The sequence below is a fragment of the Danio rerio genome, chromosome 4 (assembly GCF_049306965.1).
Source record: "Danio rerio strain Tuebingen ecotype United States chromosome 4, GRCz12tu, whole genome shotgun sequence".
NCBI classification, from domain to species: domain Eukaryota; kingdom Metazoa; phylum Chordata; class Actinopteri; order Cypriniformes; family Danionidae; genus Danio; species Danio rerio.
In genome coordinates, this window is record NC_133179.1 from 40,084,514 (window position 1) to 40,101,423 (window position 16,910).

At 37.1% G+C, this 16,910-nt stretch overlaps 2 protein-coding genes across 2 annotated transcripts in view; one reads left to right on the forward strand and one right to left on the reverse strand.

Annotated features, from left to right (window-relative positions):
• The window catches only part of LOC110439461 (uncharacterized), a 1,085,403-nt gene that overhangs the window by 69,693 nt on the left and 998,800 nt on the right, over nucleotides 1-16,910 (reverse strand). The gene's annotated exons all lie outside the window — the stretch shown is intronic.
• LOC137489629 (uncharacterized) lies at nucleotides 4,133-12,558 on the forward strand. The gene is made up of 3 exons (XM_073948027.1): nucleotides 4,133-4,183; nucleotides 6,120-6,264; nucleotides 10,640-12,558. The coding sequence occupies exons 2-3, from the start codon at nucleotides 6,180-6,182 to the stop codon at nucleotides 11,185-11,187; spliced, it is 633 nt and encodes a 210-aa protein (XP_073804128.1). The 5' UTR covers nucleotides 4,133-4,183; nucleotides 6,120-6,179; the 3' UTR covers nucleotides 11,188-12,558.

Sequence of the window (16,910 nt, forward strand, 5' to 3'; positions counted from 1 at the left end):
ATCCACTTTATGATGACTTGCAGGTCTAAAACACATAACTATTAATATCCAAATCTCATCCTTGTAATTATGACATCTACTTTTCTATTTCTACAACTTCATAGGCTATATTTAGGGTTTTAGTGCAGTCTAGGCACTCAGGCATTTTCCACCACCTGTTTCAATCCCCTGAGAACTTTGCTCATCTTCAGAACACAAATGAAGACACTTTAGATGAAATCTGAGAGTCCCAAGATGCTTAAAGTCCAGAAAAGGAACCAAAAACAAGTGGTTCAATTGTAATGGAGCCCCAAGAACACTTTGTGCCGTTGAACCATAGTTGCTGTTTTTTGCCGCTGTATTCTTCAGTATATCTTCATTTGCATTCAGCAGAAGAAACTCAAACAGGTTTGGATCAAGTAGAGGATAAGTAAATGACAGAATTGTAATTTTTATGTGTACTACCCTTAATGCTTCTTAAAGTAAAGGTAAAGTTAATTATTATTACTGAAGATATTGCTAAAGAATGGCAAGAAACGTAGAATACAGATAATAAGAGACGACAATTCATATGAAAGGGTGCCATTTCCACATTGCAATTTTCTAAATTCTCATTAAGTACAAATAATTAAAAAAAAAAACTACAACTTGCAAGATATCTTAACCCTCCAAAACAGCTATTTTCCCACCTCCGGCTCAAAATCCTTATTAATTATGTTGCGTTTCTTTAGGCAAGAGAGCCTCTCTTGTACCTCACCATTACGCACAATATGTAAGATATTACAGTAGTAAAAAAACGAATTGCTTTTTAATTTTAAATGTTTTCCAAATAATAAAATGTCCTCTTTTATGCAGCTATCAATAAAAAGTCTGTAGTTAAATTACTTTTTTTATTATTAAATTTTTTACTTTAAAAATAAATTTGACATCTCAATTGCCTCATTGTTTTCACTGAAAAAACAAACTCACTTAAAAAATACAAATCAAGTTACATTTTTATTCATTAAATCCACACAGCAAGAACTCCATTCAACATTAATTTATGTAACATTTCATTTCCTTTTCATAAACCTTTTATGAAAATGACAGTGTGGCATCTGCTGTGACAGGCTGTTAAGGACAATATGTTTTAAAAGTAATTTAACCAGTGTAAACCTTTTAACAGGTTCATTATTGAAGTTAAAAATACATCACTTTTATTTTGGGGTATGTAAAATTAGACCGAGGCAGTGGCGCAGTAGGTAGTGCTGTCGCATTACAGCAATAAGGTCCTGGTTCGAACCTCGGCTCAGTTGGCGTTTCTTTGAGGAGTTTGCATGTTCTCCCTGCCTTCGCGTGGGTTTCCTCTGGGTGCTCCGGTTTACCCCACAGTCCAAAGACATGCGGTACAGGTGAATTGGGTGGGCTAAATTATCCATAGTGTGTGTGTGAATGTGTATGGATGTTTCCCAGAGATGGGTTGCGGCTGGAAGGGCATTCGCTGCGTAAAAACTTGCTGGATAAGTTGGCGGTTCATTCCGCTGTGGAGACCCCGGATTAATAAAGGGACTAAGAAAATGAGTGAAAAAATTAATGAATAAAAGTAGACCAGAGGTAAGATGGACCACCTCGGCTGGATCAGTTGGCATTTCTGTGTGGAGTTTGCATGTTCTCCCCGTGTTGGTGTGGGTTTTCTCCGGTTTCCCCTACAAGTTCAAACACATGTGGTATAGGTGAATTGGGTAAGCAAAATTGTCCTTAGTGTATATGTGTGAATGAGTATATGTGTTTCCCATGATGGAAGGGCATCCGCTGCGTAAAACATATGCTGGATAAGTTGGTGGTTCGTTCTGTTGTGGTAACCCCAGATTAATAAAGGGACTAAGCCAAAAGAGAATGAGTGCTGATGCAACGCTTTTCTTCCTGATGACACAAATCACTCAGGCGGACACAGAGAACTGCGTTCTGCGTTGTTTATTCTGTAACAGAAATATACATCCTCTGGCAACAGTATGCATTTAAACATGCATCACCTTTCTGTATTCAGCAACCATTTTCTGCTGTGTTGCCACATAAAGTCATTTTAACAAAACATTATTTATTTACAAAAGCTCAACATACCTGTAACAGAAATATACATCCTCTGGCAACAGTATGCATTTAAACATGCATCTAAAAAACCAAACAAATAGTAAGAAATCACCCCTGCACATATTAATTTCATCATTCCAGCTACACATAGCATGAGCAAATTAAACCATACAAAGTTTGTCACACACGGCAATCACATGACAGATTTGATCTAAAACATCACTTAATGTTCATATTGGGCTTGTATGTGTTATTAATATGTGTTAAAATACAAAATTTGTCACATTTAGGTGGAGCACATTTTACCTACCACCTTTCTGTATTCAGCAACCATTTTCTTCTGTAGGCGGGGCTTTGAAGGTGAAAGGTGAAAGAAACAATCAAACACTGTTGCCACAAGAGGTCTCTCAACAACCACAAAATAAACAAAATAACCCATTTTGGTGAAAGACAATTAAACATTATTTTAACCCTGTTACACTGAGCACTGTATGTCCAATAATGTTTAATCTGAACTGTGTACTACTCTTGATGGAAACAGATCTGTCTGCAATTGTTATAAAATGTGATTTTTTTTTTATTAAAAACTGATAATGAATGTTTGAGTGAAGGATAATCAGTGAATGACTAAAACTGAGTGTGTGAAAGAGAAAGTAATGAAGTGTTTGGGAAACCAAACAGAGTTAAATTAAAAGAAAATGACTAAATGAATTGATTAGCCCTATATTAGAATCTCTGATTTCATACATTCATCTTCTTTTCGGCCTAGTCCCTTTATTAATTTGGGGTTTCCACAGCAGAACAAACCGCCAACTTTTCCAGCACAAGTTTTACGCAGCAGATGCCCTGCCAGCCGCAACCCATCCCTGGTAAACATCCATACACACCCACTCACATTCATACACTACAGACAATTTAGCTTACCCAATTCACCTGTACTGCATGTCTTTGGACTGTGGGGGAAACCGGAGCAAGCAGAGGAAAGCCACACTAACTCAGGGAGAACATGCAAACTCCACACAGAAATGCCAACTGACCCAGCCATGGCTCAAACCAGCGACCTTCTTGTTGTGAGGCGACAGCACTACCTACTGCGCCACTGAGTCACCCCTCTTTGATTTTTATACATCTTCACATTCAAATAGGATGCAGAACCATGCCATCACATCCCTTACCACCCCATCACAATAAAAAATGTGACAGGGTGGTAGCATCCAAAAATGGCCGCAAATCACCTGTGGTCATGTTCCTCACCTAGCTTACATTAATTCAATCTAAATTTACTCCTCTTTAAAAATGTAAAATAAATAAATAAATAAGTTTACCCTATCTATTTTGCATGACGGGTGGTTGGGTTGAGCTTGACAGACCCTGTCTAACAAGAAAAAAACAAAAAATTACGTAAATGAATTTCCGTAATTCCCTGCTTTTAGTCTCGGAGGGTGCAGGGCCTGATGTCAATTCTGTTTTGTGATGTCATTTTAAGCAAAGCTGATTTACATTGTTCTTTCTCTGATGTTGTGAATTTTATTTTACTAATGGGTAAATGTCATGTTCATTGCTGTCAGTGGAAGAAGTGCAGACCCTCTTTTAGATCTTTTCTTTCTGAGGTAGAGAAAGTGGCTCAAAGCTTCAAATGCTTCAGAAATCAAAGTAAAATAACTGAAGCTCTCTGTACTTTATTTTCATAATATTTATTGTTAGAATGTTTTGTTTGTCCTTTGATGCAGATCTTTTGTACAGCTCCTTGCTCCTTGTTGCAGTTGTAACAATTTTTATTTATTTTAATAGTAAATATGCCTTGTGATGTTGATTGTTCCCTGTTTTGTGATGTTAAATTATTTCAAATAAAAAATAAAATAAAAAAACTTAGACTTAGTGGATTAAACAAGTTTTTCAAAATTGTGTTAAAATGTTTGGACGAAAAGTTTTGATAAACTTCAAATACTGAATGTCTGTGTATGTGAGAGAGATAGCAGATATGTTGTGTGAGATGGAAAACGAGGGAGAAATTTGTTATGTCCTGACTACAACAGTGAGTGGCAAAAAAGCTGAACAGAAGACTTTTATTTTGGCGTGGTGTGTGACGTCATAAGGCTGCGCCGCTTCCGCGCTGTGATTCAACTGGAGGAAGGTTTGTTTTAGAACTTTTACACAGATATAAACTACGGAACCCCGGAAGGGACGTAGTGGAGGAGAAAAAAATTGGCTGGGTGAAAAAAAAAATAATGGGTGAAAGAAAAAAATGGGTGGGAGGAAAATATATATTTCTAAGTTTTTGCGTTCTCTCGCAAAGTTTTGCGTTCCCTCGCAAAGATGTTTTGCGTTATCTCGCAAAGTTGTTTTGCGTTCCCTCGCAAAGATGTTTTGCGTTCTCTCGCAAAGTTGTTTTGCGTTCCCTCGCAAAGATGTTTTGCGTTCTCTCGCAAAACTGTTTCTCCACAAACACTTCCTGTTGACTTCACTCACGTAAACCCTCCCGTTTTTGCTGAAATTCTCCCATATTTTACCATTCTACCCCGCTTTCTTTACATTACTGTGCGCTGATTGTCGCCTTTCACTTTGCAACCTCTGAACCAGTGAATGCATGTTTAAGCGCTGACTGACAGACGCGCTTCGTACAATTAACTGATCCCAGATCAGCGTCTGTACGCGCCATTTAAAGGGACACTTCTGTTATCAAACAAGTGCGCAGCAAATGAATCTCATGTTTTGTTTAGTTTGATAACAGAGGTGTCTCTGTAAGAATGCACAGATCTATAATGAAAGCAGTCCATTACTTTAGAAACTGTTTGTGCTCATTTAAGAGAAAATAAGCTGTTTAAAATAAAACAAGCAGGACGGAGATGTTTCATATTATTCAGTGTATTTGTCTGTTTAAACATACACCCGCTCCTCTGTAAATGGCGTGTATACACGCTGATCTGGGATCAGTTTATTGTACGAATCGCGTCTGTCAGTCAGCGCTTATACATGCATTCACTGGTTCATAGGTAGCATACGCACAGTAATGTAAAGAAAGTGGGATAGAATGGTAAAATACGGGAGAATTTCGGCAAAAACGGGAGGGTTTACGTGAGTGCAGTGAACAGGAAGTGTTTGTGGAGAAACAGTTTTGCGAGAGAACGCAAAACATCTTTGCGAGGGAACGCAAAACAACTTTGCGAGGGAACGCAAAACATCTTTGCGAGGGAACGCAAAACATCTTTGCGAGAGAACGCAAAACATCTTTGCGAGAGAACGCAAAACATCTTTGCGAGGGAACGCAAAACATCTTTGCGAGAGAACGCAAAACATCTTTGCGAGGGAACGCAAAACTTTGCGAGAGAACGCAAAAAACTTAGAAATATATATTTTCCTCCCACCCATTTTTTTTCTTTCACCCATTATTTTTTTTTCACCCACCCATTTTTTTTCTCCCCTCTACGTCCCTTCCGGGGTTCCGTAATAAACCGATTGATTCAAGTTTCAGGTTTTTCTTCCGATATTATGTATCTGCTGTTCACTATTATTTTAATCCTTCGTTCAACGAAGTACTATTTTAATAACAGTAATCGAGGGCTATTGTTTGAACAACAGAAATGTGTGTATTAAGTGTTTAAATGAAGGTTTAATTTATTAAATAGCAAAATGTCATTCTATGCTAAGTATACATCACTATATATGAGAAATTGAGTACTAGTTTTTATCAGATTATTTGTTGCAATTGTTGCATAGAGGTAAAGTTGGTTTTATATTCACACATTCAGACTTTCACCTTAATAATATAATTTCTTTAAAGTATTATTTTCAAACTCTAAATAGCGAAATCATATTAGCACTCAGTGACTATCAAAGTATAACATTGTTCACAATCCAATAAACAGTGTTAATGTTGTTTTCAAGCCACACTTGCATGCTAATTCAGATTGAATATTCAAATTAACATGGTAAACAATATAGACACTTCTAAATGAACGAATGTGTGAATATAAAACCAACTTTACCTCTATCATACAAAGAAACTGTTGAAGCAAGTGTTGAAGAGAAGCTATTTTTTTTCTGTTCATTGTTTTGTTCATTTTAAACAGAATAAAGTGTCCAAACACAGAAAAACTGCTGAAGAGACTGATCTCCACACTGTTATAAAAATGGCGTTTATTAAAGAGGAGAGTGAAGATGTGAAGATTGATGAAACATTCACAGTCAAACAGGAAGATCTGCAGGAACAAACAGGTTGGTTTTCTTTCTCAAAGACCAACTCAGAATTTTAGGCCTTAAAAAGTCTTAAATTTACTGAAATATTGTGCTGTAGGTCTTAAATCTTTTTTAACAAGTCTTCATTTTCCTTAGTTCATGTTCTGCTACCCAATCTGGCCAAAAGCCACACAATCACCAACAATCCATCTCAATTAAACTTTCAAGTTTTTAATTAAAAAAATCACATTTTAACTACATTTATCATAATGGTAAGGACTACTGAGGATATCGACCTGGACATATTGTTGTGTGTAGATTTAGTTTATTATAGTTTTATTTCGTTTATTTTATAGAAATTTTATTTTGGGTAAAAAAGTGTCTGGATCCAAGTAGAGCTCTTTTGTTTTTACACAATATTTAAGATCTTTTGATCAGAAATATCTAAAATATTTTAATATCATTATTATTATTATTGATTTATTAAATTAATTAAATATTATATATAAAAATATTTTTTCATCTGAGACGTTTAAAATTTCATTCATAATGGTCTTAAAAATGTCTTTAAAAGTCTTAAATTTAACCTGGTGACACCTGTAGAAACCCTGATTTAAAGTATGTCAGAAAACGTGGATGACCCTAATTTTAAATATGCTGAATGAAATTAAAAAAATAATTAAAGTAATTAATTATTATAAAACATTGTACAGTTTTCTAAATTATACGATGTTGCTGTAGGGCAACGTGAAACAAAACAAACAAATGATTGTGGAACAATAACGTTTAGCATTGCACTGACTACAACTGGCCAACAAACTAGTCTACAAATGACTTTTGCTGATTAAGAAATAGATTACGGCATGCTGATGATACGCAAAGATTTAAGTGTAAAGTTCGTCAGTATTGACCATATTCTTCACGTATCAGCAGGCACCGCCATTGGAATCTTTTTGCTTTTTAAAGAGCCCATATTATGGTTTTTGAAAATGCCCTTCCATGTAGTGTGTAACACAGCTCTAGGTGAAGTTAAATATCCAGCTAAGGCTTAAATCTGTAAGTGTACAGTGTTTAAAACTGTTGATTCATCTCTAAAAGAGTCGACTCATAGTGCTTCAAATGAGTTGTCTTGATAACGAGTCATTAGGTGTTTCGCCATGACATGATAACGAAACCAAGTAGTTGCTCGCGCAAACCTGGGAGATTTGAAACCTGCTACTCCGCTCACTATCACAGAAAAAGCCACACACAAACACAAACCCGCTGGTCAAATGAAGTTGCAATGTGCAGATGGATATTATTGAGTCTCTACCCAAAGATGAAACCTGAGCATTAGCTCAGCCTTGAGCAGTTTGAGTGCTTCTGGAAACTACATGCTTACAAAGAAGACTTCATCGGCTGTTTGTAAAAGGAAGGATCAGTAAAGACTACTGATGGACTATGTCAGAACCTGGATCGGTTTCTTCCTCCATTTCTCAAGTGTAAGTACGTGCGATTAAAGTTGTTGCCTTGTTTACTCTAGCTTGCAAATGTATTTAGTTGTGATTTGTTACTTATAAACATGTGTACTGTATCAGGTTAACTTGCTATATTCTCATATCCCGTGTAAAGCCACGTTAAAAACGCGACGTGTCGATTTGTTTACGGACCTCCATGGAGGAGGGTAATGTGTGTGTGTGTGTGAGAGTCTGAAAAGAGCAGAGTGTGACAAGCTAGGAGATTTCCTTGCCATTTCTTGGAGTTTTTGGTCAATAAAATAGTTAGTCATCGCTATTTTCAAGTCCATTGTCTGTATTTACATTCACCCACTGGCAGCCAAAATCCACGCCTTACACTATGAAGCGTGTATGCACTGTGACTACTTTTATATTGTTGATTAGCTGCTGGGCATTTTACTCTGTCTCGCGCTGAAGGCAGTCAGTGTCGACCAATCGCAACAGACTGTCATCGGTCCAATCAGCGCAGATTAGGTGCGTTCGACTTCATGCAGCGCTGCGCAGATCGATCGAAATCTGTCTTAAAGCGGTGCATGCTGGTTAGAAATCTTGTCCGGATTGATGCTGCGCCGACGCCACGTGACTGTCACATGTGGCATCAAAGTACCGCAACAGCGCTCCGAGATCAGACGGCAGACTCAGACCGTGCAGCTTCTGAAGAGCGACTGCAGGAGCTTTGATGATGACACCGATATTACACGATTGGCCGAGTTCACCACATGACAACAAACACGTGTATTTCGGGTTTATAATTGGAGAACTATTTTATTAAGTAATTATAAAATGGTTTTATTATTATTATATAAATATATATTTTATTTCCTGTCTAGCAGTTTAAAGGCTACCTTCTCTTTCTGGGAAAATTCTACATAGCTCACTTATTTTACCTTTTGTTCTTTTCAACACAATCTTTTTGGATTAAAGTGCTTTTATGAAAATGCATTCATTATCCAAAATAATCTCATTTATTAAGACCTAATCAAAACACCTTGTTTTGCTTTTTACATTGGTTATTTTTATATCTATAAATGTACATATATGTAAACCCTTTTTTTAGCATATTCAAAAAAGAAGTATTAGCCTAAAGATTGATGTTTAACTCCTAGAATTTATGCTTATTGCTTTGTAATTAATAGACCTGTTCGTTTTGATGTTTATATTAACCTCTCATTTCCTCTTATTTCTCTCATGCATGTGTTCATGTCGAACGCACATATTAGCTTCGCACTAAGGAGGGTTTTGGGACCAAATCAATTCCTGGACGATTCATACGGGAGTCGCTGGGATAATTAGGTAAAAATAAATGCAGATTACAAGACCATGTAAGTGTTTTTTGACCTTGCATGCATATTAGACTGTTGTTGGAGACCCTTACAACCAAAATATGACCCTATTTCATGCATAATATGGGCTCTTTAACTGGCTGTATTTAACTTCCTACTGTCTGGGGATAAGATTGGCTGTCGCCTGTAGTGTCGCTGTCACCCCAGCAGGATCGCTCTTTATTCCTGGGCTTTTTATTTTCAAATGCGTCCATGAGTGCATGTTTCCAAAGTGGCATGCAAACTAAAGGTATGTTTGTTATGATTTTAAATAATTGTGCGCGATCTGTTTAGCAACTTAACATATTGTTATCTATTAAGGAAGGATAAGTGGTTGGGGTACAGACGGAGAGTCTGGAGCAACAAGTGTGATACTGCCGCTTTTATCTTGTTGCTTTTATTGATGCTGCTTTTAAAGTCCGTTTGAGTATGCTGCTTGGAGTTCGTTTTGATGCGTGCTTTCATCATATGATACCGGTTTAATGTGCAAACTTTAATATGAAGATTTTAACTACTGCGCTGTGAATTACTGACGCTATTTGCCTTCACATTGTGACCTTTACACACGGATTCAGTCAATTGTTTATCAATACGGGTATAGCAGCTGATACATTTGTGTGTGGGTGTGTGTGCGAGTTCATCTGTTTTTCATCTGTTCACCTCTAACTCCTCCCATTGTCATTGTTGTTTCTTGATGTGACTGTGCTGCTACTATTGGCGATTAGGCTTTTAAAAGAGATTTTTATGTTGGATAATTAAGGAAAATAAAGTTAAGTATTTTTTGGTATTCACGTCTCATGCCTTTTCCTTACACCAAGAACCTGTGGTAAATTACCTGTGATCAGGATGGCGTAGTCGGCTTCAGTGGACTACGATGGAGGAAAAACAGCCATAAATTTAACGAAAAGGGAGTAAATTTGCCCAGAGTGCTTTTTTTTTAAGCATTTTACCAGATTATGTCAAAATAACATGTCCCCAAATATCAGTCTGTTTGCTGAAACACAGAGAAAGTTTTGGCCAAATTAAGATTCAAAATCACCCCAGAATAGATGAAAATGACCCAACAGCACACAAGGGGAAAGGTGCACATTCCAGCCTTTATGCAGATGCTGTACAGGTATGTCTCATGTCTGTGAGGCAAATATGTAGAACTTTGTTCAGCTGTTACCCCAGAACTTTTTTTCTGATGCGTTTACCGGTCAGGCACAGAATGAACAAGTATTCCCTGTCTGCTTTACAAATTTTAGAAAAACATTTTGTTGTAATTATGAATATATACAATTAAAAATAGGCCATTTACAGCTTTCAAACATGTGTCTTATCCATATGACCAAAAGGACTGACAGTTTCAATTTACTAAAACTTCTTCAATGTTAAGCAGCTTTGACACAATTTACATTGTAAAAGCACAAGATAAATAAAGATGAATTTAATTAAATCTGCTTAAATGTGGACCAAACACAATATGATCTCATTTATTTTACATTTAATGTGCATCAAAATTACAGTGTGTAGCCAATATTTCCAGTGTCTTTTCACTTTTCAGCTTTTGATGAGAGTTTTAAGACTTAATGAAAACTAATTTATTTATTTCAGACCTAATTGAAGAGAAGGAGGGGAGTAAAGAGGAGGAACAGCATGTCAAAATTGAGGAAAAAACTCATTTACATACTAATGGTATTTTAAAAAGGAGAGACAATAATCCTTTCATCTGCACTCAGTGTGGAAAGTGTTTTGGAAGAAAAGACTATCTTAAAATTCACATGATGATCCACACTGGAGAGAAACCGTTCACATGCACTCAGTGTAGAAAGAGTTTCAGCTGCTCATCGCACCTTAATTACCACATGAGGACCCACACTGGAGAGAAACCATTCACATGCACTCAATGTGGGAAGAGTTTCGGCCGATCATCATCCCTAAATGAACACATGAGGATCCACACTGGAGAGAAACCATTCACATGCACTCAGTGTGGGAAGAGTTTTAGCCTATCATCAAACCTTATTAAACACATGAGGATCCACACTGGAGAGAAACCATTCACATGCTCTCAGTGTGGGAAGAGTTTCAGCCAATTATCACACCTTAATAAACACACGAGGATCCACACTAGAAAAACCATTCACTTGCACTCAGCGTGAGAAGAGTTTCAGCAAACCATCATCCCTTAATATACACATGAGGATCCACACTGGAGAGGACCATTCACATGCACTTAAGCCGTGGTCACACTGGACTTTTCTCCACATAGACTTCCATTCCTACGCACGCAAATGCAGGTTTGCAAAATCGGTTTGTGCGTCAAGTTTTGCAGTTCACTGCGTGGCAAACATAAAGCTTTTTAAACTCTGACCTGCGAAATCGCATCACTTGACTGTGCGAGACCAATTAAAGATCAAAACATGACCTCTCTGGACAGAAATGTAAAATATGGACCAATCGCTTACTTTTTTAAAATGTCTAATCATTTTGTTTAATTCCGCCCCTTTTTGCAACGCCATACAACAGAATTTTGCATGCTCAAACTCTAGTGTGACTGCAGCTTCGGCGTGGGAAGAGTTTCAGTTACTCATCAGACCTTAATAAACGCATGAAGACCCACACTGGAGAGAAACCATTCACATGGATGCACAGAGCATGCACAGGATGTTTCATGCCTGAATAATGTTTGAAAAGGCTAAGTGACGCTATACTGTTTTCCAACACTCCTACACTGCAGTAGGTCGGGTTGTAAATGTGTTGTGCTCTTGGCGTTTACTGTAAACAGTAATGGCGGCTGAAAGAACAGTTTCATAAACATCTGGCAAACAGCACCTCTGCGGCTTAAAATCTCTTTTCAAGTGATTGTACAGGTGCGGATACATCTGTACTCTACTCTCCAGTGTATTCATGTTGTTTTGGATTATGTTCTCTGTCTGACACCCTAAATGAGAAACATCACTGGGAAGACACCGCACATCAAAGAAGGTGGAGCTCCAGGACAGTTAGTTTGCAGTATATCAGGGCCTCAAGTTTAAAAAGCCCATTCAATTGTCCTGTGTTGCATATTTTATTAGTATCTTTACTTTTAGGTTCAAGATTCTTTCTAGTTTACTACATTTACTTTTTTTGAGTAGAATACAAACTTGATAAATATTTTCCGATTTAGGCAGAGTGATACGTATTAAGTTTTACAATATTACTACACTGTGATGATCCCAAGACTCCTGATTGGAGTATGTGGTAAATCCTGATTGGATGCCTGCATTACTCATCAATGGGTTTATAAAAGTTGTTGAGCTAGCTAATCCAGGACGCTGTGGCTACTCTGGAGTCCTCATGTCAAGACCTGCCATCTCATTGACTCTTTAACCTTATGGTTTTGTTTTGCATTTCTTATATCATGTAGTTAAAGTGTTGTTGTGATTATATCCTAAGTTCTGTATCTTCATTATTATCCCTAGACATTTGTTGATTGCTTTGATAGATTAGTCTATGAGTTACGTTTTATAATAAATAATTTGCATTCAGGCTAGTTTGTTATCTCATCTCTCTTTCATGTTGCGACTCGGACAAGCTTTCTCAGGAGGAATAGACCAGTGCGCGAGATGTCTCAGACTGAAGGCGTAATAATGAAATATATGCTCAGGAAGCCGCAACACTTTTTTATCAACTGGCTGTCATTATGTACTCCTATGCAACCAAGGGTGCTTATTGTTCCAGAGAATTTATTGACTAAATTATCAAACTGTTTTAAATATTGTAAAGAAATATTTACAGGGATATACTGAAGTAGAGAAGTAACTTTAGGAAGGCAATTCATTTTGATTATGATAGTTTGTTATTTTGAGTACCTCAGTGCACTGGTTCTTAATTCTGGAGCTTGTGCAAAATGAGTTGACAACAGTCCCAAATTAATTTTATCTTTTATTAATAGATATTAGAATCAAACCTGAGAAACCACAAAAGCAGAGATTTGGCTTATCGTTAACTGCTTAAGATCAATTTGCACCAGATCAGCAAGAGACAATGTTTGTTTGAGTTTCCTTCGCTGACTGGCCTCGACGAAACATGGTGTTCCTGATAGGTTGGTGACTCGGCTTCAGTGATGTCTTTGGGATTCACTCGTTTGTGACTGGAAGTTGTCCTGGGTTACCGGGGTGACAGACTCTGCTGAAAGTCGGTTTGCAGAAGTTTTTTTGCAGTTTTAATGGTTCCAAAACTTTAGGAGGTTGCAAGGAAGGTTCTTTGCGACCCGATTGGATGGCGGTGCAGTGTCAGAGAGCAAGGCGAGAGGGGCAGAGAGCAGCAATGAGAATGAGCGAGCTAATGCAAAAAGCAAAGTTTTACTGTTGCAGTAGGTTTTTAAGTGATCTATCTTCCAATGAGTAGTTGCCATGGAGGGCGGGCCCACGTCCTGTACCATTACAGGTAGCAGGTAGTAATCGGCCTGAGCTCGGCTCCGACTGGGCATCGGCGAGTGTTATCCGGGCTGAGTCTGGCCCGCAGCCCGCTCTCGCACATGCGTTTGGGATGTGGCTGTTAAGCACTGGCCTGACTCTGGTCAACCACATCTGGCCTGAGTCTGTCTGTAGAGTCCGGGCCGCTTCTGGCAAGGATTCGGCAAGGACTCGGCTTGTTCAACTGATGACAACTGATTCAATTCTTATTTTATCTAGTAACTTGTTAGTTTAATGATAATTTGAGAAAATATCCACGGTATGACAGGAACAAAACAATAAGAATATTATATTTATCTTTAGTATTTATGGTCAAAACAATATTATTTATAAGTTAATGAAACCTATTATCTAGGGAAAACAGTGTATAATGCGCTTATTTTCGTGATAGGACGCTCCTGTGCCGATTGTTTTTTTTTTAAAGAAGTTCAGTTCTATAAGAAATATATGGGTTAGTAAAAACTCCTGATCCAAACTCTAATCCAGGTGGTGGCGGTAGAGCTCCAAAAAGCAGGTAGCCAACCCCCAAGAAGATCACAAGAAGAAAAATAAGTTTCGTTGTTCAAAACACTGCATTCCGGTCAGAAAGGTAAGGTTTTCACTGCTTGTGTCTTGTATACTATGCAAATTTATTGCTTAAAACATTTTTCACAGTGTTAGGTTGTAACAGTGTGTAGTATATTAAAACAATTTGATACGAAATGCAACATGTTGTAAATAGGCTTGCCACGATAGACGGTGTTGACGGTGATACCGGTGTTAAGACGCAACACCGGTTACATCTCTTTTCCACCGTGACACCGTCCCCACTTTTTTTTTTTTTTTAAGTATTCTTTTTTTTTTTTATTAAACATTTATTTTAAATAAATGGAAAACATAATTATAAATAATTGACTTAAAACGAGAGCATGCTCTATAATTAAAATCTATACATTGCTACAGTGCGTCATATATATTTACCACGTGAGGAGAAAAGAGGAGTCGAATTTACAGAAAGAGGATGGCGGATGATTTATTGTCAAAACGCAATGCAAAAGCGCCTGTTTGGCAATATTTTGGGTTCAAACCAAATGCATAAGAGAACCTGAAGTCGTTAATGAGGCAATCTGCAAACTTTGCCTGACAAAGGTGGCAGTATCTGGAAACATAGGCCTAACTAATGTATACACGCACCTTCATGTTTAACTATGGGTGGGTCGCGGATAGATCAATGGCCATGAATACGCAACGCATACTCTCATTTTTAAAAAAAATTACTCGACCTTCATCTCACAATGTCTAATAATAAAAATCTTTTTTTTTGTTATTAAAACGAGTGATTTAGCAATGCCGCGCCATTGACAATCCAACTGCAGAGAAACATCGTGGCAACGTGAGCACTTTTTCCGAAGTTCAGCTGTTCTTTCTTCCACTTGTTTATGTGTTTAATGTCAAAAAAATCCATAATGAATAGGCAGACAAGAGCGCATCTTTTATAACTGAGGACGCTCTCTTCAAAAACCGAAAGTTGCTTCTTCTGTCTGGCAATATTTCGGCTTTTAATAGCCTATATGAAAAGTTTATTTAGATGAGCCAATATTAAAAATTGCAATAAAGTAACTGAGACGTGCGGCCACACATCGAATCTGAGGACTGATTTCTCTCTCTCTCTCTCTCTCTCTCTCTCTCTCTCTCTCTCATTCAGACATCGAGCCGCAACACAAGTTAAGTTGCAAAACTTAGGCAGGTGCAGAATTCATAGGCAATGTCTTTGAGCCAAAAAAAAAAGTCTATTGGTAGGATATATGTAAAAACGCAATTGGAGCCAAAGATATGAGTTGTGTAGCCTATAAATTATAGGCCTATTAATTCTAATAAAATGAAAAACTAAAATTAACAATTCATTGCATTTTTCGTTTGATAAAAATATACGTAAACGAAAAAAAATCAAAGGGTGGCTAATATGTATTAATGTGTTTTATTATTAATGAAAATATGCTTTGCCTATTTAATTAACGGCTATATACGCCGTCAATAGACAAGCCATTCAAAACATATTATTTTACTGTGTACTGGGTTACAATGTATATTTTACAATTAAAAACTAAACGTAGCATGTCTCGCTGTCATTTAAAACATGTAATTCATAACACACCAGAGCTGTGGACCTGTAGTGTGTAAACCAGTCTGATCTCACGGGGCGGTTGGTCAATAGTCTTACTGCGCACTGAACTCCAATCCGAGGGACTCAAAAGTTACTCGATATAGACAACATTAACTTGAAAGATTTAAAAAATAAAAGTTTTTTTTTAAAGGAACAACGCGCAAATCTGCAACAAATAAAATAAAAATAAAACGTCTTGCCAGTGCTGTGTTTTCCGCCCGTGACAGTGTGAGACGCCCTTATATGCTGCGCCTGTAACTGCCGCTTGTAAGAGAGATCAAAGCTGTATCGATTTAACCAAAAAGCAAGATCATATAGTTATAAATATTCCATAACAATACTTATCGAAATATTTATACATTTACATGTTGTTTATTGAGATTGTGTGATCTGTATAGGTTGTCTGATCTTTCCAGAAGCTGTAAACTGACACATGCGGTGATGTTTAGCTCTGACGAGGCGCTTTTATTTAGCCTGTAGTCTTTAGATTTTTTACATAATGTTCCAATTGTTAACATTTTTTATATAGTTCATATATAAAATGAGTGCTCGCTTGTTTAGTTGTGATCATTATGCAAGGATCATATTTCATATTCGGTTTATTCTTCAATAGCCTATAGATTTGTTAATAATGTATTTTATAAACGGATTGTTCATAAGGACTAAGCTGTTAATAGACTATATAACATAGACGTTTATGGTTGTTATTTGTATGGTTCCAACTTCCACAGCCTGTAGCATTGTTGTGTTTTATTCGTTATGTTAATAAAAGTTATGTTTTGTTTAATAACAGGGATTTTTTTTGTAGTTTCCTTTTCGTCCATTCAAACAATTGACGCCGAATTGGCAATTCCCGCAAAACTGAAAGTGAAAGTATTATACGCACGCATTTATAAGCTATTTAAAAGCAGAAAAATAGAGGAAATGAAGAAACGCGCACTCCCACGCTGATACCGGTATTACCAGTGTTGTCACATGTCGATTAACCGGTGGGGAAATTTCCTCACCGTTACAACCCTAGTTGTAAAGAAACACGGCTAAAGCTAATTGCTATACAAACGTGTAAAAAGTGCCTGTTCCTTTGTTAGGTTGAAACAGTGTTTAGTAACTGAAAACTATTTAAATTATTTTAAAGAAACATGACTGAAAAGAATTGGTGTGTATGCTAGTTTCTGTAGATTATTCTGTTAACACTAACATGGCAAATTATGTGCTTTTAACTTCTGAGTTAACTAAACATTATAAAGTAGCGCTAGTGTTGAAAAAAATAAATTTACAGGCG